Source organism: Bolinopsis microptera, chromosome 2 (genome assembly GCF_026151205.1).
Source record: "Bolinopsis microptera isolate Bmic1 chromosome 2, MBARI_Bmic_1.0, whole genome shotgun sequence".
Lineage (NCBI taxonomy): Eukaryota > Metazoa > Ctenophora > Tentaculata > Lobata > Bolinopsidae > Bolinopsis > Bolinopsis microptera.
Window position 1 is genome coordinate 19,953,253 of NC_087073.1, and position 26,804 is coordinate 19,980,056.

The following is a 26,804-nucleotide window of genomic DNA, read 5'->3' on the forward strand; positions in this document are numbered from 1 at the left end:
TGTTATCAATGAGAACGAACAACCCAGCAACGTTCTCCTCTCCAGTTTCCCTGATCTGGATATACAACTAACCATTATCCTGTACAGTGTACTTCTGAATTGTAAAATTAAATTATCCTAAAACATAACATAAAATCGGTAAGCTATAACATTAACATTAGTGCTATAAGATCAGTAACTGTAAGATAAAGAAAGCAAATATAATTATAACGTTATGAAATTAATTTCTTCTAATATTTAAGATTAATTTGTGAATCCTAAAATTGCAGTATCTCTACAAATTTTTATATAAACAAACAAAATCCCGATTCACCATAAAGTCCAGGGGTGTAGGAAGCGGGGGGGGGGGGAGCAGGGGGGGGGGCATCGCAAACGACCATTCGTAACCTTTCACTTAACATTTTTTCAAAATGGTGAAATGGAAAAAATCAGCGTATAATCTTTGGAGCACGCTTCTTTTCCTTGTGGTGATTTCTAAAATCACGTGACTTAACTTTTCCGCAGTTTTCTCCCAGCTGTTCCGTAGCCCGATCTCCCTGTTTGCCTCCCCAATCTCACTTATCAGCTTCTTATTTCCCGCTAACTTCTCAAACGCTTCCAGAATAGCTCCTGCGTCTCCTGGAGGTACTTTAAGTCCATTCACACCGTTTTCAATAAGCTCATCAGGTCCCCCTACCGCAGAAACGAGCATGCAGCAACCTGCCGCCATTCCCTCAATAACCACCAGTCCAAATGCCTCATACAGCGAGGGGACCACCATTATATCCGAGGCTGCCATATACTCAACTAACTCACTCATTGGCTTTGCCCCAAGGTAGTTGAACTGGGGGTACTCTTGTAGAAGGTGCTCTGAGGGAGACTTCTCGTATTCTCCGATAAGGCGAAAAGTGAGTGGTATATTTGTTTTACTGAGTGCCTCGAGTGCAAACTTTATTCCTTTCCCCGGAGAAAATCTCCCAACGTATAGAACGTTCATAACGCTGGAAGAAAAGTTTAACTTATTTCTGGAATGTTCCTTGTCTAGATGTTTGAACTTCTCGAGCTCAATGCCTGGAGTAATGTGAGTTGCTTTTGTTGCATTGGTTAGCTCTTGTTCATTTCTAAGTTGATGAACTATGCATGATGCTTTTTTGTTAATCTTTCGCTCCACCACCATTCTTTTTTCACCAATTTCTGTTATCTGTTCCGACTGGAACTTCAGGATTCCCAAAGAATGATGAACGTGTACTTGTGGTAGTCCTAATTTAAGCCCCACATACCCACTCAACCAGTAGTTGGTGAAAACAGCTTCAAATTCAGTAGGATCGATCTGAGAGGTGAAGTTGTCGAGGTGATAATAGACAAGGTCTTTAAAGAGATGCTGCTGGGGCCCTGCCACAATGTACTGTAGTCTGAGGGTAGAGGACAAGGTGACCATCCCAACTTGGTCCGGGCTTTCACTTCTTGTGAATACAGTTATGTTCAAGCCTAGGGTGGACAAATGTTTGCTTACTTCTCTTACGTAAGGGACTTGACCTCCTTTTCCATAACTGAGTCTTTCGAATGGGTTATCGGCCATGGAGATAATTGCAAGACTCACTGGCTTTCTTTCTCTCATGTATAATTCAGATACCAAAACCAAAGCGATGCTAGTGGCAAAAAACTTAAACAGAGTGAGAGAGTCTTTAGCTGCTGATATCGTTATCATATTTTATTATCTTTAAGCCCCTGATATTGATATTATTAATAATAAGTGATGTGTCAATATATTATGAATAAAGTAGAACAGAGTGAACGACAATACGATAAAGATGGACATCATCAGTCCCAAGGACAAAACGATAAAACATAACTGACAACTGTGATGCGGCGGACACATAACACAACTCTAAACATTATAGAAAGAGCTTACAAAATTAAAAGGTATCATATACAAAATACATTATATAATGAGGGAACTTAACGTTATCTTTTTTTAATTTCTTTAGAGAGGCTGGACCTGGTGGCTCACGAGAGGAAAGCATGAGAGTCGGAAGATTATACAATGAGGGATCTTAATGTGTTTTCTCATTAAAAACAGATAAGTACTTGTAATCTTTTTTATTCTTTGTTATAGAGGGTGGACCTGCAGTGGCCCACGAGAAGAAAGCAGGAGGGTCGGAACAGACGGGCCTTGACTCCTACGGATCGAGTCACGTAATATATGTTCAGAGATCATGAAAGTTTTCACGTCAGTCACGAGAGTTGTCATGTCATGTGTTTAGGAGTTGTGAGAAGGATCCGGTAAAAACTACTAATCTGGCATCATTAAGCGTTTGGTGTAAGTTGACAATAGTGGTAATATGTTGGTTGTCGAATATGTCGTTGACGGAGAGGTAGTAGTCATGAAAGTACTGCCCCATCAACTGTAAAATGGCTGGATACTGCCCGAGAAAGTTTAAGCATGCACTCGTGTTTGATTTGCAAATAGTATGGAGGTGTTTGTCCACATTTATATACAACGTAATAATATGAATAAAAATATGAAGCAACAAATGCCAAAAATGCCTTATTTTGGCTTTATTGCACAAAAACTGATTTTCGCCCAATTTTGCTAACTTCTGATACCTACTGATAGAAACCTGTTAAAGACTTCTAGATGCGCTTAAACCTACCGACCCGCGTCGAGGAAACGGCAGCAAAGCTTCTAGTAAAACATCTTCCAAAATGTTTCCTTCTATTCTGATGATTTTCTGTTTATCAAATCATATTCTTTGGTAATTTTACTTTCAGTACCCCAATCGTGTCTTGTGCCATCCACAGTTAACTCATTGGTTGGTCATTCAAGAATAATTCAATGAAAACAGTGAAATTTGGGTCGAGGAAAGCTGAAATCTGAAAATTTCCTACCGGTAGGACACTTTCATAATTTTCCTTTCATCAAAGATTTCTTCAGATACAAAGGTTTCTTCAAATATTTAGCTGATGGTGACTTATGTTATTCACTGATTAGTGATTGATCACTATCATGGTCAAAATTCATTCAAAATTTCGGTCAAAGAAACGGCAGAGAAGCTTTTATTTAGGTAACTGAATAAATCAAATATTTTTTAACAGATTTCAATTTTATACTGATTTTTGTCAAGTGCATATCTATCTTCAATTTAAATTGAGTTCAATCAAATCTAAAATTAATTTATAACTTTTGCTCTGATTAAATCTACAATTTATTTTGTTCCATTCATTGTCAATGTAATTAATAATTTCGATTTCGCTCATCAGCACTGATCGTCATTTTTCAAGAGCTCTCCTTGCACTCCCTGTTATTCCATCGTCTCTGCTCTAATCTACACCGTCATTTTTTCCACCTTCATCTCCATCATCGTCTCCATTATTATCTCCTTCATCATTTCCGTTTCCATCGCTATCATTGTTCCCACCGTCATCCTCAATGGCTCGCTCGTATATGTTATCAATGAGAACGAACAACCCAGCAACGTTCTCCTCTCCAGTTTCCCTGATCTGGATATACAACTAACCATTATCCTGTACAGTGTACTTCTGAATTGTAAAATTATATTATCCTAAAACATAACATAAAATCGGTAAGCTATAACATTAACATTAGTGCTATAAGATCAGTAACTGTAAGATAAAGAAAGCAAATATAATTATAACGTTATGAAATTAATTTCTTCTAATATTTAAGATTAATTTGTGAATCCTAAAATTGCAGTATCTCTACAAATTTTTATATAAACAAACAAAATCCCGATTCACCATAAAGTCCAGGGGTGTAGGAAGCGGGGGGGGGGGGAGCAGGGGGGGGGGCATCGCAAACGACCATTCGTAACCTTTCACTTAACATTTTTTCAAAATGGTGAAATGGAAAAAATCAGCGTATAATCTTTGGAGCACGCTTCTTTTCCTTGTGGTGATTTCTAAAATCACGTGACTTAACTTTTCCGCAGTTTTCTCCCAGCTGTTCCGTAGCCCGATCTCCCTGTTTGCCTCCCCAATCTCACTTATCAGCTTCTTATTTCCCGCTAACTTCTCAAACGCTTCCAGAATAGCTCCTGCGTCTCCTGGAGGTACTTTAAGTCCATTCACACCGTTTTCAATAAGCTCATCAGGTCCCCCTACCGCAGAAACGAGCATGCAGCAACCTGCCGCCATTCCCTCAATAACCACCAGTCCAAATGCCTCATACAGCGAGGGGACCACCATTATATCCGAGGCTGCCATATACTCAACTAACTCACTCATTGGCTTTGCCCCAAGGTAGTTGAACTGGGGGTACTCTTGTAGAAGGTGCTCTGAGGGAGACTTCTCGTATTCTCCGATAAGGCGAAAAGTGAGCGGTATATTTGTTTTACTGAGTGCCTCGAGTGCAAACTTTATTCCTTTCCCCGGAGAAAATCTCCCAACGTATAGAACGTTCATAACGCTGGAAGAAAAGTTTAACTTATTTCTGGAATGTTCCTTGTCTAGATGTTTGAACTTCTCGAGCTCAATGCCTGGAGTAATGTGAGTTGCTTTTGTTGCATTGGTTAGCTCTTGTTCATTTCTAAGTTGATGAACTATGCATGATGCTTTTTTGTTAATCTTTCGCTCCACCACCATTCTTTTTTCACCAATTTCTGTTATCTGTTCCGACTGGAACTTCAGGATTCCCAAAGAATGATGAACGTGTACTTGTGGTAGTCCTAATTTAAGCCCCACATACCCACTTTTTTTGATTGAATACGCCCAATGGGCGCTGGTCTGTACCGAAATATAAAAAACATACAATATAAAATTATAGAGAAACATAGAGAATAAAATTCTAGCAAGCCTCCGAAAACTATTTAGCATTGTGTGTCGACGTAACTAGAAAATAGCATAAAAATATGAGTTGCAGTTCAGGTTCTGTTACTTTAACATTTACCAGTCTCAGCACTGAAAAAAACACACTAAATAAGCTTTCAACGCGGTTCATTTATTAATTGTAAAAAGTGGTAAATCTACACACGGCAACTCCAGTCAGCACCAAATAACACTCAACATACATCATACATTAACTCTTATCAGGAGCTTTGGGACGTTTGAGATGATAAGGTTTTATCAGCCGTGCAGATCTTTCTGTCGCGTATGAAATAATGTTTATTTGAGTCTTTCTGGATCATCTGTTTCATCTCCTTAACAAGTTTACTATGCGCACGCTGTTCCTCTTTGGTTCGGTCCGGTCCCAAATAAACATGTTTGAAAGAGTCACTGTCTCTGAGGTTTCGTGCACGCATCAAAATCAAGTCTACCTCACTGGCACAACCAAATTCGACCTTGATAGGCCTATTCTTACCCGGTTCCTTCCTTCCGATTCTGTAGACCTCACCAGTGCGGAGCACGGGGAAAGCGTCAGTTCCGTAAAGTATGTCCTTGACAACTTTGTTGAGCTCAAAATCGGCTTCTTTATCACTTTCATGGCAACCGTAGATCATCAAGTACTTCGATCGTTTCTTCTCTTCATTTACAGTCCTGACGGCTTGTTTGATAGAGTTTTCTGTTAAAGGTTTCCCGCTAGGACGCTGAGCAGTGTTTTTCTTGACAACATCCGTCCAACTTTTCATTTCTGATTTAACTGTCTCCTGAACTGAATTCATCTGTCCTTGTTGAGTTTCAATAATTAGTTTCTGATCCGCTATTTTCTCCGATTTCATGACATCAATTTTCCCAGCAGCACTTTTACAAAGTTCAATATTCTTCTCCGCCAATTTCATTAAGCTGCCGATGATTTTGACGAGTGGATTTTTGTTAAGTTTCATTAAAGCGGTCTCAGTAAAGTCAGATCTACATGAAACATTGGCAACCTTGAATATTTTCTGAATTTCTGATGTCATCTCATGGTCCATCGCGTTGAGCCGGTCCACTGAAAAATCCATGCTACACAGTCGGCGCTGTTGAAAGTCGACGTGGCGAGTAACACTTTCACTGATAACGATCACTGATAAGCGAGCTAAAAAACAGTGCAAATACAAATTGGTTTACTGCGAACTGAGTGCAAATACAAATTGGTTTACTGCGAACTGAGTGCAAATACAAATTGGTTTACTGCGAACTGATACAAATTGGTTTACTGCGAACTGAAATTGGTTTACTGCGAACTGAATTGGTTTACTGCGAACTGAATTGGTTTACTGCGAACTGAATTGGTTTACACTCAACCAGTAGTTGGTGAAAACAGCTTCAAATTCAGTAGGATCGATCTGAGAGGTGAAGTTGTCGAGGTGATAATAGACAAGGTCTTTAAAGAGATGCTGCTGGGGCCCTGCCACAATGTACTGTAGTCTGAGGGTAGAGGACAAGGTGACCATCCCAACTTGGTCCGGGCTTTCACTTCTTGTGAATACAGTTATGTTCAAGCCTAGGGTGGACAAATGTTTGCTTACTTCTCTTACGTAAGGGACTTGACCTCCTTTTCCATAACTGAGTCTTTCGAATGGGTTATCGGCCATGGAGATAATTGCAAGACTCACTGGCTTTCTTTCTCTCATGTATAATTCAGATACCAAAACCAAAGCGATGCTAGTGGCAAAAAACTTAAACAGAGTGAGAGAGTCTTTAGCTGCTGATATCGTTATCATATTTTATTATCTTTAAGCCCCTGATATTGATATTATTAATAATAAGTGATGTGTCAATATATTATGAATAAAGTAGAACAGAGTGAACGACAATACGATAAAGATGGACATCATCAGTCCTAAGGACAAAACGATAAAACATAACTGACAACTGTGATGCGGTGGACGCCGGACACATAACACAACTATAAACATTATAGAAAGAGCTTACAAAATTAAAAGGTATCATATACAAAATACATTATACAATGAGGGAACTTAACGTTATCTTTTTTTAATTTTTTTAGAGAGGCTGGACCTGGTGGCTCACGAGAGGAAAGCATGAGAGTCGGAAGATTATACAATGAGGGATCTTAATGTGTTTTCTCATTAAAAACAGATAAGTACTTGTAATCTTTTTTATTCTTTGTTATAGAGGGTGGACCTGCAGTGGCCTACGAGAAGAAAGCAGGAGGGTCGGAACAGACGGGCCTTGACTCCTACGGATCGAGTCACGTAATATATGTTCAGAGATCATGAAAGTTTTCACGTCAGTCACGAGAGTTGTCATGTCATGTGTTTAGGAGTTGTGAGAAGGATCCGGTAAAAACTACTAATCTGGCATCATTAAGCGTTTGGTGTAAGTTGACAATAGTGGTAATATGTTGGTTGTCGAATATGTCGTTGACGGAGAGGTAGTAGTCATGAAAGTACTGCCCCATCAACTGTAAAATGGCTGGATACTGCCCGAGAAAATTAAGCATGCACTCGTGTTTGATTTGCAAATAGTATGGAGGTGTTTGTCCACATTTATATACAACGTAATAATATGAATAAAAATATGAAGCAACAAATGCCAAAAATGCCTTATTTTGGATTTATTGCACAAAAACTGATTTTCGCCCAATTTTGCTAACTTCTGATAGAAACCTGTTAAAGACTTCTAGATGCGCTTAAACGTTGTTGGTTTATAACCTACCGAACCGCGTCGAGGAAACGGCAGCAAAGCTTCTAGTAAAACATCTTCCAAAATGTTTCCTTCTATTCTGATGATTTTCTGTTTATCAAATCATATTCTTTGGTCATTTTACTTTCAGTACCCCAATCGTGTCTTGTGCCATCCACAGTTAACTCATTGGTTGGTCATTCAAGAATAATTCAATGAAAACAGTGAAATTTGGGTCGAGGAAAGCTGAAATCTGAAAATTTCCTACCGGTAGGACACTTTCATAATTTTCCTTTCATCAAAGATTTCTTCAGATACAAAGGTTTCTTCAAATATTTAGCTGATGGTGACTTATGTTATTCACTGATTAGTGATTGATCACTATCATGGTCAAAATTCATTCAAAATTTCGGTCAAAGAAACGGCAGAGAAGCTTCTATTTAGTTAACTGAATAAATCAAATATTTTTTAACATATTTCAATTTTATACTGATTTATGTCAAGTGCATATCTATCTTCAATTTAAATTGAGTTCAATCGAATCTAAAATTAATTTATAACTTTTGCTCTGATTAAATCTACAATTTATTTTGTTCCATTCATTGTCAATGTAATTAATAATTTCGATTTCGCTCATCAGCACTGATCGTCATTTTTCAAGAGCTCTCCTTGCACTCCCTGTTATTGATATTCCATCGTCTCTGCTCTAATCTACACCGTCATTTTTTCCACCTTCATCTCCATCATCGTCTCCATTATTATCTCCTTCATCATTTCCGTTTCCATCGCTATCATTGTTCCCACCGTCATCCTCAATGGCTCGCTCGTATATGTTATCAATGAGAACGAACAACCCAGCAACGTTCTCCTCTCCAGTTTCCCTGATCTGGATATACAACTAACCATTATCCTGTACAGTGTACTTCTGAATTGTAAAATTAAATTATCCTAAAACATAACATAAAATCGGTAAGCTATAACATTAACATTAGTGCTATAAGATCAGTAACTGTAAGATAAAGAAAGCAAATATAATTATAACGTTATGAAATTAATTTCTTCTAATATTTAAGATTAATTTGTGAATCCTAAAATTGCAGTATCTCTATAAATTTTTATATAAACAAACAAAATCCCGATTCACCATAAAGTCCAGGGGTGTAGGAAGCGGGGGGGCATCGCAAACGACCATTCGTAACCTTTCACTTAACATTTTTTCAAAATGGTGAAATGGAAAAAATCAGCGTATAATCTTTGGAGCACGCTTCTTTTCCTTGTGGTGATTTCTAAAATCACGTGACTTAACTTTTCCGCAGTTTTCTCCCAGCTGTTCCGTAGCCCGATCTCCCTGTTTGCCTCCCCAATCTCACTTATCAGCTTCTTATTTCCCGCTAACTTCTCAAACGCTTCCAGAATAGCTCCTGCGTCTCCTGGAGGTACTTTAAGTCCATTCACACCGTTTTCAATAAGCTCATCAGGTCCCCCTACCGCAGAAACGAGCATGCAGCAACCTGCCGCCATTCCCTCAATAACCACCAGTCCAAATGCCTCATACAGCGAGGGGACCACCATTATATCCGAGGCTGCCATATACTCAACTAACTCACTCATTGGCTTTGCCCCAAGGTAGTTGAACTGGGGGTACTCTTGTAGAAGGTGCTCTGAGGGAGACTTCTCGTATTCTCCGATAAGGCGAAAAGTGAGCGGTATATTTGTTTTACTGAGTGCCTCGAGTGCAAACTTTATTCCTTTCCCCGGAGAAAATCTCCCAACGTATAGAACGTTCATAACGCTGGAAGAAAAGTTTAACTTATTTCTGGAATGTTCCTTGTCTAGATGTTTGAACTTCTCGAGCTCAATGCCTGGAGTAATGTGAGTTGCTTTTGTTGCATTGGTTAGCTCTTGTTCATTTCTAAGTTGATGAACTATGCATGATGCTTTTTTGTTAATCTTTCGCTCCACCACCATTCTTTTTTCACCAATTTCTGTTATCTGTTCCGACTGGAACTTCAGGATTCCCAAAGAATGATGAACGTGTACTTGTGGTAGTCCTAATTTAAGCCCCACATACCCACTCAACCAGTAGTTGGTGAAAACAGCTTCAAATTCAGTCGGATCGATCTGAGAGGTGAAGTTGTCGAGGTGATAATAGAAAAGGTCTTTAAAGAGATGCTGCTGGGGCCCTGCCACAATGTACTGTAGTCTGAGGGTAGAGGACAAGGTGACCATCCCAACTTGGTCCGGGCTTTCACTTCTTGTGAATACAGTAATGTTGAAGCCTAGGGTGGACAAATGTTTGCTTACTTCTCTTACGTAAGGGACTTGACCTCCTTTTCCATAACTGAGTCTTTCGAATGGGTTATCGGCCATGGAGATAATTGCAGGACTCACTGGCTTTCTTTCTCTCATGTATAATTCAGATACCAAAACCAAAGCGATGCTAGTGGCAAAAAACTTAAACAGAGTGAGAGAGTCTTTAGCTGCTGATATCGTTATCATATTTTATTATCTTTAAGCCCCTGATATTGATATTATTAATAATAAGTGATGTGTCAATATATTATGAATAAAGTAGAACAGAGTGAACGACAATACGATAAAGATGGACATCATCAGTCCTAAGGACAAAACGATAAAACATAACTGACAACTGTGATGCGGTGGACGCCGGACACATAACACAACTATAAACATTATAGAAAGAGCTTACAAAATTAAAAGGTATCATATACAAAATACATTATACAATGAGGGAACTTAACGTTATATTTTTTTAATTTCTTTAGAGAGGCTGGACCTGGTGGCTCACGAGAGGAAAGCATGAGAGTCGGAAGATTATACAATGAGGGATCCTAATGTGTTTTCTCATTAAAAACAGATAAGTACTTGTAATCTTTTTTATTCTTTGTTATAGAGGGTGGACCTGCAGTGGCCCACGAGAAGAAAGCAGGAGGGTCGGAACAGACGGGCCTTGACTCCTACGGATCGAGTCACGTAATATATGTTCAGAGATCATGAAAGTTTTCACGTCAGTCACGAGAGTTGTCATGTCATGTGTTTAGGAGTTGTGAGAAGGATCCGGTAAAAACTACTAATCTGGCATCATTAAGCGTTTGGTGTAAGTTGACAATAGTGGTAATATGTTGGTTGTCGAATATGTCGTTGACGGAGAGGTAGTAGTCATGAAAGTACTGCCCCATCAACTGTAAAATGGCTGGATATTGCCCGAGAAAGTTTAAGCATGCACTCGTGTTTGATTTGCAAATAGTATGGAGGTGTTTGTCCACATTTATATACAACGTAATAATATGAATAAAAATATGAAGCAACAAATGCCAAAAATGCCTTATTTTGGATTTATTGCACAAAAACTGATTTTCGCCCAATTTTGCTAACTTCTGATAGAAACCTGTTAAAGACTTCTAGATGCCGTTAAACGTTGTTGGTTTATAACCTACCGACCCGCGTCGAGGAAACGGCAGCAAAGCTTCTAGTAAAACATCTTCCAAAATGTTTCCTTCTATTCTGATGATTTTCTATTTATCAAATCATATTCTTTGGTCATTTTACTTTCAGTACCCCAATCGTGTCTTGTGCCATCCACAGTTAACTCATTGGTTGGTCATTCAAGAATAATTCAATGAAAACAGTGAAATTTGGGTCGAGGAAAGCTGAAATCTGAAAATTTCCTACCGGTAGGACACTTTCATAATTTTCCTTTCATCAAAGATTTCTTCAGATACAAAGGTTTCTTCAAATATTTAGCTGATGGTGACTTATGTTATTCACTGATTAGTGATTGATCACTATCATGGTCAAAATTCATTCAAAATTTCGGTCAAAGAAACGGCAGAGAAGCTTCTATTTAGTTAACTGAATAAATCAAATATTTTTTAACAGATTTCAATTGTATACTGATTTTTGTCAAGTGCATATCTAATCTATCTTCAATTTAAATTGAGTTCAATCGAATCTAAAATTAATTTATAACTTTTGCTCTGATTAAATCTACAATTTATTTTGTTCCATTCATTGTCAATGTAATTAATAATTTCGATTTCGCTCATCAGCACTGATCGTCATTTTTCAAGAGCTCTCCTTGCACTCCCTGTTATTGATATTCCATCGTCTCTGCTCTAATCTACACCGTCATTTTTTTCACCTTCATCTCCATCATCGTCTCCATTATTATCTCCTTCATCATTTCCGTTTCCATCGCTATCATTGTTCCCACCGTCATCCTCAATGGCTCGCTCGTATATGTTATCAATGAGAACGAACAACCCAGCAACGTTCTCCTCTCCAGTTTCCCTGATCTGGATATACAACTAACCATTATCCTGTACAGTGTACTTCTGAATTGTAAAATTAAATTATCCTAAAACATAACATAAAATCGGTAAGCTATAACATTAACATTAGTGCTATAAGATCAGTAACTGTAAGATAAAGAAAGCAAATATAATTATAACGTTATGAAATTAATTTCTTCTAATATTTAAGATTAATTTGTGAATCCTAAAATTGCAGTATCTCTATAAATTTTTATATAAACAAACAAAATCCCGATTCACCATAAAGTCCAGGGGTGTAGGAAGCGGGGGGGCATCGCAAACGACCATTCGTAACCTTTCACTTAACATTTTTTCAAAATGGTGAAATGGAAAAAATCAGCGTATAATCTTTGGAGCACGCTTCTTTTCCTTGTGGTGATTTCTAAAATCACGTGACTTAACTTTTCCGCAGTTTTCTCCCAGCTGTTCCGTAGCCCGATCTCCCTGTTTGCCTCCCCAATCTCACTTATCAGCTTCTTATTTCCCGCTAACTTCTCAAACGCTTCCAGAATAGCTCCTGCGTCTCCTGGAGGTACTTTAAGTCCATTCACACCGTTTTCAATAAGCTCATCAGGTCCCCCTACCGCAGAAACGAGCATGCAGCAACCTGCCGCCATTCCCTCAATAACCACCAGTCCAAATGCCTCATACAGCGAGGGGACCACCATTATATCCGAGGCTGCCATATACTCAACTAACTCACTCATTGGCTTTGCCCCAAGGTAGTTGAACTGGGGGTACTCTTGTAGAAGGTGCTCTGAGGGAGACTTCTCGTATTCTCCGATAAGGCGAAAAGTGAGCGGTATATTTGTTTTACTGAGTGCCTCGAGTGCAAACTTTATTCCTTTCCCCGGAGAAAATCTCCCAACGTATAGAACGTTCATAACGCTGGAAGAAAAGTTTAACTTATTTCTGGAATGTTCCTTGTCTAGATGTTTGAACTTCTCGAGCTCAATGCCTGGAGTAATGTGAGTTGCTTTTGTTGCATTGGTTAGCTCTTGTTCATTTCTAAGTTGATGAACTATGCATGATGCTTTTTTGTTAATCTTTCGCTCCACCACCATTCTTTTTTCACCAATTTCTGTTATCTGTTCCGACTGGAACTTCAGGATTCCCAAAGAATGATGAACGTGTACTTGTGGTAGTCCTAATTTAAGCCCCACATACCCACTCAACCAGTAGTTGGTGAAAACAGCTTCAAATTCAGTCGGATCGATCTGAGAGGTGAAGTTGTCGAGGTGATAATAGAAAAGGTCTTTAAAGAGATGCTGCTGGGGCCCTGCCACAATGTACTGTAGTCTGAGGGTAGAGGACAAGGTGACCATCCCAACTTGGTCCGGGCTTTCACTTCTTGTGAATACAGTAATGTTGAAGCCTAGGGTGGACAAATGTTTGCTTACTTCTCTTACGTAAGGGACTTGACCTCCTTTTCCATAACTGAGTCTTTCGAATGGGTTATCGGCCATGGAGATAATTGCAGGACTCACTGGCTTTCTTTCTCTCATGTATAATTCAGATACCAAAACCAAAGCGATGCTAGTGGCAAAAAACTTAAACAGAGTGAGAGAGTCTTTAGCTGCTGATATCGTTATCATATTTTATTATCTTTAAGCCCCTGATATTGATATTATTAATAATAAGTGATGTGTCAATATATTATGAATAAAGTAGAACAGAGTGAACGACAATACGATAAAGATGGACATCATCAGTCCTAAGGACAAAACGATAAAACATAACTGACAACTGTGATGCGGTGGACGCCGGACACATAACACAACTATAAACATTATAGAAAGAGCTTACAAAATTAAAAGGTATCATATACAAAATACATTATACAATGAGGGAACTTAACGTTATATTTTTTTAATTTCTTTAGAGAGGCTGGACCTGGTGGCTCACGAGAGGAAAGCATGAGAGTCGGAAGATTATACAATGAGGGATCCTAATGTGTTTTCTCATTAAAAACAGATAAGTACTTGTAATCTTTTTTATTCTTTGTTATAGAGGGTGGACCTGCAGTGGCCCACGAGAAGAAAGCAGGAGGGTCGGAACAGACGGGCCTTGACTCCTACGGATCGAGTCACGTAATATATGTTCAGAGATCATGAAAGTTTTCACGTCAGTCACGAGAGTTGTCATGTCATGTGTTTAGGAGTTGTGAGAAGGATCCGGTAAAAACTACTAATCTGGCATCATTAAGCGTTTGGTGTAAGTTGACAATAGTGGTAATATGTTGGTTGTCGAATATGTCGTTGACGGAGAGGTAGTAGTCATGAAAGTACTGCCCCATCAACTGTAAAATGGCTGGATATTGCCCGAGAAAGTTTAAGCATGCACTCGTGTTTGATTTGCAAATAGTATGGAGGTGTTTGTCCACATTTATATACAACGTAATAATATGAATAAAAATATGAAGCAACAAATGCCAAAAATGCCTTATTTTGGATTTATTGCACAAAAACTGATTTTCGCCCAATTTTGCTAACTTCTGATAGAAACCTGTTAAAGACTTCTAGATGCGCTTAAACGTTGTTGGTTTATAACCTACCGAACCGCGTCGAGGAAACGGCAGCAAAGCTTCTAGTAAAACATCTTCCAAAATGTTTCCTTCTATTCTGATGATTTTCTGTTTATCAAATCATATTCTTTGGTCATTTTACTTTCAGTACCCCAATCGTGTCTTGTGCCATCCACAGTTAACTCATTGGTTGGTCATTCAAGAATAATTCAATGAAAACAGTGAAATTTGGGTCGAGGAAAGCTGAAATCTGAAAATTTCCTACCGGTAGGACACTTTCATAATTTTCCTTTCATCAAAGATTTCTTCAGATACAAAGGTTTCTTCAAATATTTAGCTGATGGTGACTTATGTTATTCACTGATTAGTGATTGATCACTATCATGGTCAAAATTCATTCAAAATTTCGGTCAAAGAAACGGCAGAGAAGCTTCTATTTAGTTAACTGAATAAATCAAATATTTTTTAACAGATTTCAATTTTATACTGATTTTTGTCAAGTGCATATCTTATCTATCTTCAATTTAAATTGAGTTCAATCGAATCTAAAATTAATTTATAACTTTTGCTCTGATTAAATCTACAATTTATTTTGTTCCATTCATTGTCAATGTAATTAATAATTTCGATTTCGCTCATCAGCACTGATCGTCATTTTTCAAGAGCTCTCCTTGCACTCCCTGTTATTGATATTCCATCGTCTCTGCTCTAATCTACACCGTCATTTTTTTCACCTTCATCTCCATCATCGTCTCCATTATTATCTCCTTCATCATTTCCGTTTCCATCGCTATCATTGTTCCCACCGTCATCCTCAATGGCTCGCTCGTATATGTTATCAATGAGAACGAACAACCCAGCAACGTTCTCCTCTCCAGTTTCCCTGATCTGGATATACAACTAATCATTATCCTGTTCAGTGTACTTCTAACTAGGCAAGTAATATTTGAAAAATTTAAAGCACATATTTTGTATGAAAAAACACCACATCAATAACACAGTTATTGTTACTTTATACTTCTCCCTCAGAGGAAAGGTGAAATCTATTTGAAGGATTAAAGACACCGCAGGACTGAAAAAAGTGTGGCGGAAAAGATACGATGAGCGATGCCAGAGACCAGAATATAAATTTCCCATCGATATGTTTAACCTGATCTTTGGGGAGTAAGAAACCACAACTAATTTACCTGATCTTTGGGGAGTAAGAAACCATACTCGCTCTGACCATCTGGCCTCAGCTCGAACCCGTAAGCATCAACCACTCCTAGTTTGTCGTAAACCCAATCAATACTGGACCCGCTCACCATGTACAAATCTACCGCCACTTGTATAACCTTGTAATCTTTCCCATGTACTCCTGTAAATTGTAATTGAGGAAAATTTGTTCGTTTATCGGAGAATGTAAAAAACTTTTAAAATTATTTTCCTTTCTGTGGCAAACAAGCAAACATGAACCGATCAATGGTTTACCTTATCGAAGCCTTTAAATGCTTAAATATAAGTGGTAAAACTCGATCATCGCCAGAGCTACACTTTGTTTTACCTTTTATAGCCTCCACAACACCTTTCCCCACCTTCATGTGGTGTTCATGGTGTGGGGGAGCTTCCTGGCTGTGTGCCCAGGGAACCAGGAACAGTTGAAGGTAAGCGTGGTACGAAACATACAAAACCAGCTTCCTGCCATGAAGATGGATTATAATCTTAGTATCTTGAGTGCTTATGTTTTTGGTGTTAGTTAGTTGGTTGATAGTTAAGCGATTGTTGTTTTCTGAATTCTAGCGTTGGTTTATAATTAATTTGCTTCAACTTTATACTAGACATGACCTTCTTCTTCGTAAGGGGGCTTACCCAGAACTTGATCAAATTGTCAGAATTAAATCAATAATTACCATACTTACTCCTTGTTTTTCTCGAGGTAGGTTTTCACAATATTGACACAAGGTTGATCCCAATATTCTTTTCCGGGAAATACGATCGTACAAGGGTTATCACTAACTCCTTTTTTGGAATCAAACTCTGCATCCCAATTTCTAAAATTTTAATTAGAGTAAAGGTTTCCTGATCATAGAAAGGGAGTCACAACTCAAACTAACCGTCAACTAAAAACACAAGGAAATATTCTCTGAACAAATGTTAAATTTGTCATCACCTGTTGGGGTCCGCTCCCCAGCAGAAGTAATGTAAGCACCCTCCATACCACATACGCTTATTTTCTTCGCACCCTCCTACGTCAGTTCTTGTTTTTCTCCACATCCTGAAAATTCAGATTCAGAACGCAATGAACCTTGTTTAGAAGGTAGACTAAAAGAGGCATCATTTCTATTAATCTCACAATCAGTATTATGAAAAGGTGATGGTTATTTATAAGTTTATAGTATGCAACTACCCATAACAAATCATCATTGTAAATTTATATTTATATACAAGCTATATTTATTATTTATAGCTACAAATTTATATTTGTATACACTATATAAGCTAAATGGTATTACCATTGGTAATAAGCTTCACTTCTAACCTGTCGCAGACTTCAGTTTTCCACTGTAGTGCCCTTCCACTGTCACCATCACAGCTGAATACATACCCGTCAGGGTTGATAACCGGGGCTATTACTATTTGGTACCTGTCCAGTATAATATCAATCTGAAATAAGAGTTTACGTTTTACCGATCTTGCCATCATGCCCTACCACCTATATAAGATCCTATAACGGTCAAATTAGGTTTGTTGCTGGAGTGCAGTTTGAGTTAGAGCTATTTAAAAATTACGAACTTTACAAGTTCTCAATTTTACACTACATTGTACATACCGTGGCTTGTTGGCCTTTTTCTTCCTCCCCAAGCATGGCATCCACAAAATACATCATTGTAGCTGATGATACCCATTCTCGAGAATGAATACCTCCGTCCAACCAGACCATTGGTTTTGAATCGGATAGTTTTGTGTTGGAAATATGGTTCGTTATACGAATCGCCTGTAATACAATGCATAAAGGTATATAATATAAGTATAATATAAGTTGAAAAGAGTAAGGTGTAAAGTTGCCTTCGAGCTCACAGTCATATCATTGCCACTATCTTTGATATGTATTTAGTTAAAGGATCTAAGTATTAAGAATCAAAATGTGATAATTATGTGAACCTTGATCTCTCGGTTTTCAAATGTTTTCCCCTCCAGAGAGAACACCTTGGCTTTATCTGAATGGGTTGCTGCTAGTGCTTCCAGTCTATCAACCATCTCTCTGAGGTGAAATCAATTGAACTGGATAGCTTAGTTTGAACCATTCAATATAGGGATGAGAATTAAGTTTTCATCGCGGCCGCCGGGATCATGGCCCTCAGAAATATTATGTATAGTTTTTTAATTGAGCACAACTTACAAAAACTATCGTTTCAAAACGAGTCAATTCACTTCCCCTACATTATTTGCCAGACATATCATGTAAAGAAATTTGTCTACAAATAAGTATGTAATCTTACTGGTAAGAATGGTAATCATCGTGGAACGATTCGTCGATGGAAACACTGTCTGAACTCCTCCCAAGTTTAGAAATCTTTTCTTCTGCTTGTTGCTTCATGATTTTTCCGATATCATCATTCTGAATCTGGTTACGATTAGAAAATTATATCTATTATCTATAGATTAGAACTAATTTGAAATCCACTAAGCTTAAAACTCCTTAGATAAATCATTATATATCATCACTGAATTTATCATCGAGATTATAATTTTTCGCCTGATAAGACGTTTAAAGATTCAAACCTTGAATTCAGCGTAGAATTTGTCCAGTGTCTCCAACACTGCACTCAGATGTTTTGGACCAACCATCAGGTCCATAATACCCCTCACTGGACACAAAACCAGGATATCTACTCTTCCTTTATTCTGGAGATGTTTAATTTCATCTACAATAACATCTGTTGAGGAACTGACTGTCACCCGCAACACCTGAAATTAATCATATTGAGTTTGACAACAGATAGAATACCAACATCTTTACGTATCTAAAATCCTTACAATCCACGCGGCATCCAATTTGCGCTGAATGTGATGTTTATAATTGTCCAGTGGATCCAATCAAGCTTCTACGATGTCATGGACTAGTTTTACTGAAGACTGCTTTCAAGACTGATTCTAGTCTAAAATAAACCAGTACTACAAGTATGATATAATCATTAATCATTAGGTATAGTCAAATGATAATATTGGATCCAATTGGATACCATGGAATGTTTTCTTAGGTTTCCTTGACTTTGAAGCTGCTTTACGGGGGCAACTGGGAATTATATGTACTACTAAATCAAATCTAACCTTGTAGTCGAGTCGAATGTGCAGCAAATTAATTGGATTGGAATGTTTAAAACCCTGTAAATTTCATTGAGCAAATATGTTAGCTTCATTATTGGACCTTACCTTGAATTCGTCGTACTGAGCACATTCCACTAGCTGGACACATTGATAGCTGAGTACGATAAACAAAAGACCACGAAGTAACCTTGAAGTCACCATGTTTAACTATCAGCCGAAGATAAAGGCCAGAACTGGAAGGATACTGATACGAGTTGGGTGATCTTTACACGGTCAGATGTACGAGGTTTTACTGACCAAATAAATAGTTGCACCAGAGGGAAAGATAATGAACTATAACATCACCATATGTCTATTCTACTTAATTCGGGTTCCTTGATTCGTTTTGGATCATGAGTATCAATATCATATGGACACTTCAAAACCTAAATCGAATGTTTCGAAGTCAGAGATTGTTCGCGAAAATCAGGTTATATGGCATCACCTGTTTTACTTCATTAAAGGGCAGCCTATGTCGTAAAGGTGGCCTTGATTCCCAGTTTTTATGGGTACTAGGCAGACCATGGGCCAGAGAATAGGATTACGAACTTTAATTTACAAATTGAAAGTGAATGAGAGCGAAAATACGAACAGCTGATTCCACGTTTATAGTTGTAAAATGGAGAAAAACTATTATGTTTCAAAAAGTCGTATCAGGAATGTTCCAGAAATGCAACTTATTATACCAGCACCAAGAACAGAAAAGGTATTACAATTGTACAGCAGAGATAGTTTGAAAATGTAGATGTATCAATTGTTCCATTTCGATCGTTCACCAAGAACAAAAGCAGCCAGTGCTATAAAAGTGTGCCACCAATATACGATTAACCGTGGGAACTAAGTGAAAGAGGAAATTTCAAATTAACAGTTTATTTAACGAAATTCACAGTGTTTCATATCACAAATTGACATTTTACATACATTTTTATTCAATCGCGATCGTGGAAACAGAGTGACTATCACAATAAAACATATGACGTATGTAGAAATTAGCCAATAATAAATAACTTTTCAATTTTCATTGATCGACTAGGGGGCATCGCCAATCACCACTTTCGACATTTATTTTGGGTAAAAAAGCATAAAATTAGAAAAAATGGCGATGCCCTCAGTGATCGTTTAGCTTGATAATGATTGCATAAAGAAATATTTATCTTAGACCGTACACATGAAATGAATTAATGTTTACAGAATTAACTCTTCGAATTTATATGTTACTTACATTTAAAATGATAAGCAGTATTGTTATTTCATATTACACCACATACTGTACAGTACAAACATAGTATTACCACTATCTAATTTATAAAAGTTTATATGCGAACGTTTGAATTGTTTATCGCTTATATAATATAATATAACAATTTTACAGTAATTTTTTGCACTCGTCTAAAATTCAGGATTATTTAATAATTAGAACTGACACTATCTGTACAAAATTATGTCAAAATATTTATCAATCTCCAAACTTCCTATCAATCAAGAACAAGAGGAAGCCATGAATAAATTTTATTTTCACATTTATTTTCACATTTGAAGCTTGCTCAAATTGTCTACTTGACTAAGATCAAAGATGTCTAACAACATTTGCTATAACAACTGTTGCTATAACAACATTTGCTATAACAACAGCTGCTATAACAACAGTTGCTATAACAACTGTTGCTATAACAACTGTTGCTATAACAACTGTTGCTATAACAACTGTTGCTATAACAACAGTATATCTATATTCTGTCGGAGTACTCTACTCTATCGTTCCGGTCACTGCAACAGCGTTATTGAAGCTCAGGGAAGATCTGTACATTTGGGTCCATGTCGTATTTTATCTCGAGGTAAACTGTTTGATAACTTGAGGGGCGCCCTTTCTCCTTCTGAGTTGATTTATTATGTTAGAGAATATACCAGGAATCTGGTTCTCTGACCAAGATCCACATTGAAGTGCAAAACAATTAATTTAATTTTAGAGCTACTGCATTAGAAATCTGACAAGGCACCTCAGTTAGCAACGAATTTACCATATAACACATTGACTATAACTAAAGGGGCACCTCTAGAAGTAGGCTGCAATAAAAGAGACCAAACAACTTATTAAAACTAACCCCTGAGGGATCCTGTTCGTCTAATAGGGGTGCTCTTGGTGGTTTGGAGAACTGGCTTAGATGTCCCGGGATTCATCGGTCCTGACTTGGGACCTGTTGAGAGGGACTTTACTTCTTGGGCTGAAATAGTTTCAACAGTTAAAACTTATTATTTCAATAGGTAGCACATCGATTTCGAACTTTGATCTGAAATCCTCCAATCTTTTGAACAATTGTTCTCCTTCTGATTAAATCAAAGTTTATCAAGTATTTTTCAAAACCTACTAATACAATTTGTTAACATTCATTGAAGCTTGAACAGAGCTGAAAAGTATCATTTCATTTGCACTCACGTTTCAGAGAAGCTTCCTTTGTAGCGACAGTTTATTAGATAGCTTTATTCAATAGCATAGCTCAGCCTCAATGGTGCGAAAAGCAGCACATATTAGGTGACATTCACAAAACATAACGAGTACACACGATATACGGCGGACACTGGACATCTAGTTCTGACTTACGATTTGAAGTGCGAGATGCTGGCTTGACTGCGATAGCTTTAGAGCCTCGCTCTACTGGCCTACTGGCCGGTACGCTGCTAGATGATGGTCGACGAGTTTCTACTTTAGCTGCTGAGAACACTCACGGATCAGAATAATGTTTCTGTGTATTACCAGTACCACACCAGCCATATTATGTTAATGTAGCTTCCTCTATGTTTTTTTCAGATAAAGTCTCACCTTTGACATTGGTAGTTTTAGGGTTTGAGGCGGCGGCAGCAGCGTAAGTGGGGCGTGCAGTGGCGGGGCGGGACGTCGGGGCTGATTTCCTAGCTGGAGCAGTTCCCGGTCTTTGTGCCGGCCTCCTCTTAGGGGGGCCAGTCACTGGAGGTCCTTCAGAGGGGTATTAGATGTTACGGTTGATTTGTTGTATTGGGAAAAATTTCATTGAGGTCGGATCAAATTTAAAGGGGAAATCTTGATATCACTCATAATATGTTATTCTAGTATTCTATTAGTATTGCATACTAAGAAAAATTGTAAAATGTTTGATCATGAGGACAGACCTGCATTGTGAACAGGACACGTGTTCTTTGCTCTAACTGCTGTAGCTTGTTGAGAAATAGCGTTCAAAATATCATCTTCATCATACTTTTTCGTCCGGAATGGCTTCTTTTTCTCTGAAATTTTAATACATGATGGCAAGATTATCATCTAAAAGTATGCACAATTTATTATTTTTTAAGAAAATCAAAGATCGAGGACAGGGCAAATATAGTAAAACACTTCTCTTCCCATGTAATTTCATGCGAATCAAATGTAAACAGTAAATGTCTTAATAGTACAGACAAATCCGTCTGAAAAAATCGATCTGCTGACACACGAAGCTTTCAGAGGATTGTTGACGTTTTTGAGTCCCATTAGGTGCCCTTTATGGCTGACCAACTTTTCCAAACTTTTCCACTTGTCTTAAGGCCACTTTTTGCCACTTTACCACTTTTTACAACCTTTCTTGTTTGTCAAATATCTTTAGTTGTGAACATCGTAAAAGGTTGCGGATCAATCGAGTGTGTTCATATTATCAGGAAGAAAAACTTTTGTTCAAACAATTTTTACGTCAGATAATAAGTTAATTGGATAATTATCAATTAACTAATTAGCAAAATTCTAAAAAAATTTTATTGGCTAAAAATGATCGGAATAGCTTGAAACACGGAGAAAAGTAGTTTTTAGAAATCATTTGAAAATTTTTCACTTACATTTTTTTTCGAGACTTCGTTTCAAGAATACTTATATCGCCAATATTTGTAGTTAGAGTTCAGTAAATCTCGGCAGATTTTAGTAATCAGGAATTACTAAGTGAAGAGGTCTGAAACTGAAAAACGTTAACCATACGATCGCGCGGCATTATAAGAGTTTCATAAACTAATTTTCACAGAAACTGCACCAATGGCACAGTCAAGATCGAAACGATAGCCTGCTGTACTGTCATTTTATTGATTTCAATGATGAATCAGTGGGGTTAAGATAATCACATTTGTAATAAATAAACATCTCTGTACCGTCAATTGTGCTAATCTAAACCAGCCTTGTATTACCAGACCTGTATTACCGGACCTGTATTACCAGCCCTGTATTACCAGACCTCTTCTTTTCCTCGACAATCAAACCAAGTTGTTCATATCGCATTTGGTGGGTGATGTAAGTAGTAATACATATCGAGCTGTATTCAATCACAATACGACACAATGCAATACGTGTATATTATATTATGGCCCTTAATGAGGTAGGTATATGAAGCGTTCTATACCGTACACTTCTCGCTTCTCCCGTGAGAGGCCCAGTATGGAGAGGTTTTACAGTTTAGCACGAAAACGTCTACTTGGCCTCATGGCTCTTTCACAGCTCAAAGAAGGCAAGAAAAGACCAGAAAGCTTAAAATTTCAACTCGCTCTTTTCAATGCTCTTCGATCTGTCCCACATTAATCCTGAGCTGATCATCATGGCCCCGAATATCCTACGGGAAGAACCTGTATTTTTACCTCACGACGTCCGGATTTCAAATCAACACCCTCAATAACATTAACAATCCTTCCTGATCAGGATCTGTCTCTATTAGCAATTTCCAAAATATCCTGACTCTCGTGGAGCATTTCACTGAATGAATTATTACTGGTTCTTTACTACCCCTTGCCCGTCACTGGTATCTACATCTTACCCTTGCCAGTATGTTACCCTTGCTGATTTTACGTTTAGCCGACCCTGACATATGGGGGTGATTTGAGGTAACCACCGATCCAGCATAGTAAATGAAGCGGTATGCAGAACAATACAAAACAAGTCACAGTTGATGTTGGAAGGTGTATTTACAGTTTACACTTGCTTCCTGGACCTGGCTGTTCCTTAGTTTCCCTGATCTGTTCTTGCCTTCTTCGAACTGTAAATGTGCCATGAGGCCAAGTATACGTTTTCGTGATAAACTTTAAAACGTCTCTATACCGGGTTTCTCACATAAACCTCATTAGTCATCAAGAGCCATATAATATACACGTATTGTGTCGTAGTCTGATTGAATACAGCTCGATATGTATTAGTTTCAATACTTTCAACACTACTATATAACAAATAATTTGAATGACAGGATGGATTACTGAGGGGCACCATGTTAAGGTGATTTAAGTGGGTCCCAATCCCAACCGACCATTCTTCTTTGTGTCATGAATACTTGCTTCATCATCTCCTTTTAATAAAAATCACGGTGTCTTTATTGACTAAGCGCATTACTACTTACATCACCCACCAAATGCGATATGAACAACTTGGTTTGATTGTCGAGGAAATGAAGAGGTCTGGTAATACAGGTAGGCTGGTTTAGATTAGCACAATTGACGGTACAGAGATGTTTATTTATTACAAATGTGACTATCTTAACCCCACTGATTCATCATTGAAATCAATAAAATGACAGTACAGCAGGCTATCGTTTCGATCTTGACTGTGCCATTGGTGCAGTTTCTGTGAAAATTAGTTTATGAAACTCTTATATCGCCGCGCGATCGTATGGTTAACGTTTTTCAGTTTCAGACCTCTTCACTTAGTAATTCCTGATTACTAAAATCTGCCGAGATTTACTGAACTCTAACTACAAATATTGGCGATATAAGTATTCTTGAAACGAAAAATTCAGTAAGTTTTTTTGAAAGGCATTTTTCTCCGTGTTTCATGCGATTTGATCACTTTTGGTGGAAAAAATATTTTGAATTTCGAAATTTTTTTCAAGTCTCGAAAAAAAATGTAAGTGAAAAATTTTCAAATGATTTCTAAAAACTACTTTTCTCCGTGTTTCAAGCTATTCCGATCATTTTTAGCCAATAAAATTTTTTTAGAATTTTGCTAATTAGTTAATTGATAATTATCCAATTAACTTATTATCTGACGTAAAAATTGTTTGAACAAAAGTTTTTTTTCCTGATAATATAAACACACTCGATTGATCCGCAACCTTTTACGATGTTCACAACTAAAGATATTTGACAAACAAGAAAGGTGGTAAAAAGTGGTAAAGTGGCAAAAAGTGGCCTTAAGACAAGTGGAAAAGTTTGGAAAAGTTGGTCAGCCATACTGGGATACTGAAGGGAAAGGAAGCAGTTCTAACGAGCTCTTCTCAAACACAAGGATATATCTTGTGAACTTGGCTAGTATATTATATATATATGAAGCATTTGATATGGAGTTGCAGAGGGAGTTATATGCCTCGCCGGGCTAAAGTAGTGGATGACCTTGCTGTATGGCAAGTTAAACAAGGATCTGAAACTACTAGGTTCCGTACAGACTCAACTCTGCACCCGTGTCAATATTTTCATTATATGCAAGCCTCTTGATTTATAAAGGGCACCTAATGGGACTCAAAAACGTCAAAAATCCTCTGAAAGCTTCGTGTGTCAGCAGATGGATTTTTTCAGACGGATTTGTCTGTACTATAAATCGATCGGACATAAAAAGTGAAAAGATATTTGGTGAGAGATCAGTGGACACATTAAAGATATCTGGTCAGAAAACATTGGATTTATAAAAGATATATCTGGCGAAGGATCACAACATTCGTGAAAAACATCAAATCACACAACTAACTCTGAGAAGACCGGAGTGTCCCGGACCATTTGTGAACTTTCTCATCTCTCGTCTGACCGTCCACTGAAACACGCCTCAAAGATGAAACATGGGTGGTAAATTCTTCCTATATTGGTTTATGTAGTAGTCGGATATCTTCAAAATATTGCAGAAATTCCAACTATTTAACTTACTTTTGTCCTGATGTCTTGCTTGGTCTCTCTCGTCCCATTCCATGTCTGTTTTTTCTGTGTGTGGTTTCGCTGAAATTGAAGACACGTCAGCTATTTATAATATGTAGATTAAAGTAAGTGTTAATTTTGACATTAGAAGTGTGTAACATTTATTATTTTTAGTTTAGTAGTCAGATAACGGATAAAACTAAAAAGTTGCAGTGCTGCGAACATGGGATAGCGGAACTTACAAATCACTTTTTGCAAATTGTTTCTTCTTCCATGATAGTCATATTCACCATCACTTGCCTTCCTAATAGCCTTCTTCGATGGTAATACAATTGAGGCTGAAACGGTCAAGTTGTTACTTTGAAGGGTCAAAAGACAAAGTTTATTTCAAAGGTGAATCGTAGCGTAAAATAATAATTATTGCCATAAAAAAGAAATACATTTTGGTTGATCAGACTCTATGTGGAATTGTAGATAAACACAGAATTGTGTGAACTAACCGGACTGTAGTTCTCCCATGTTGGGTATCTGAATACCCCAAGCTAAAGGTTTAATTGCACTCTCGATAGCTTTAGTAAACACAGCTTCACGGACGTGACCCTCAGTAGGGAGGTTTAGACCCTTGGCTCGCTCCTCTTCAAACACATCGTCATCTTCTGAGATAAGGAGATAATCTTGTTACAGATAGATATAAATTAGCTGTATAACTTCATCTCATACAATCAATGGAGAGTAAATAAATGCATAGGGAAAACAATCAAGATTTTAAAGAATCAACCGATGCAAAGGCCAAACAGAAAAAAACAGATGAAAGTTTTGAAACTGACCTGACTTCATGCGTTGTTTAGTCGGTAGGGAAGGAGTGGAAGAGAGTGACTGTTTACCACTGGCAATACCAGAATCTGTCGACTCCCTCACTGATCCTTTTAGAATAGACCTGAAAACAAGAGAAATAAGTAACAAATTTGTAACAATAAAAGAAACATAAATGGACGATCCGCCAATCACGCTATTAGTATTCGTAGTACATAAAATGTATGCGATGATAAAGAAATCATATTGTCCTAGATTTTAAGCTACCCCATCAAATAAACCTTGTATGTTGATCCTGTTCCATAATAACATCGGGGACTTTATCATAACTCGTTCCCAGTTCGTCCCCGTCGCTCGTCTCGTAATCCTCGTGATATCCAGACGATGTATCTGACACACCTTAACAAATCAAC

General features: G+C 37.7%; 2 protein-coding genes across 22 annotated transcripts in view; both read right to left on the bottom strand.

Moving 5' to 3' along the window:
- Nucleotides 1-14,880: 14,880 nt before the first annotated feature.
- LOC134811299 (carboxypeptidase B-like) lies at nt 14,881-19,017 on the bottom strand. The gene is made up of 11 exons (XM_063818075.1): nt 18,775-19,017; nt 18,124-18,309; nt 17,841-17,965; nt 17,503-17,602; nt 17,171-17,335; nt 16,880-17,004; nt 16,511-16,615; nt 16,260-16,391; nt 15,905-16,038; nt 15,549-15,718; nt 14,881-15,249 (listed from the first exon to the last, which is right to left on the bottom strand). Exons 1-11 carry the CDS (start codon nt 18,868-18,870, stop codon nt 15,070-15,072), a joined length of 1,518 nt encoding a protein of 505 aa, XP_063674145.1. The 5' UTR covers nt 18,871-19,017; the 3' UTR covers nt 14,881-15,069.
- Nucleotides 19,018-20,395: 1,378 nt separating this feature from the next.
- The window catches only part of LOC134811890 (titin-like), a 72,694-nt gene continuing 66,285 nt past the window's right edge, over nt 20,396-26,804 (bottom strand). For 15 of the 21 annotated variants that reach the window (XM_063819009.1, XM_063819019.1, XM_063819006.1 and 12 more), the window contains 11 exons: nt 26,673-26,790; nt 26,406-26,515; nt 26,079-26,234; nt 25,821-25,916; nt 25,591-25,659; nt 25,418-25,480; nt 21,853-21,966; nt 21,527-21,679; nt 21,308-21,418; nt 20,811-20,930; nt 20,396-20,582 (listed from right to left, as the gene is read on the bottom strand). In XM_063819009.1, coding sequence (XP_063675079.1) covers nt 20,497-20,582; nt 20,811-20,930; nt 21,308-21,418; nt 21,527-21,679; nt 21,853-21,966; nt 25,418-25,480; nt 25,591-25,659; nt 25,821-25,916; nt 26,079-26,234; nt 26,406-26,515; nt 26,673-26,790 — 1,196 coding nt within the window. In that variant the 3' untranslated portion in view covers nt 20,396-20,496. The remainder of the gene's footprint in view (nt 20,583-20,810; nt 20,931-21,307; nt 21,419-21,526; nt 21,680-21,852; nt 21,967-25,417; nt 25,481-25,590; nt 25,660-25,820; nt 25,917-26,078; nt 26,235-26,405; nt 26,516-26,672; nt 26,791-26,804) is intronic. The other 6 variants (XM_063819022.1, XM_063819023.1, XM_063819018.1 and 3 more) reach the window with 3 other exon arrangements.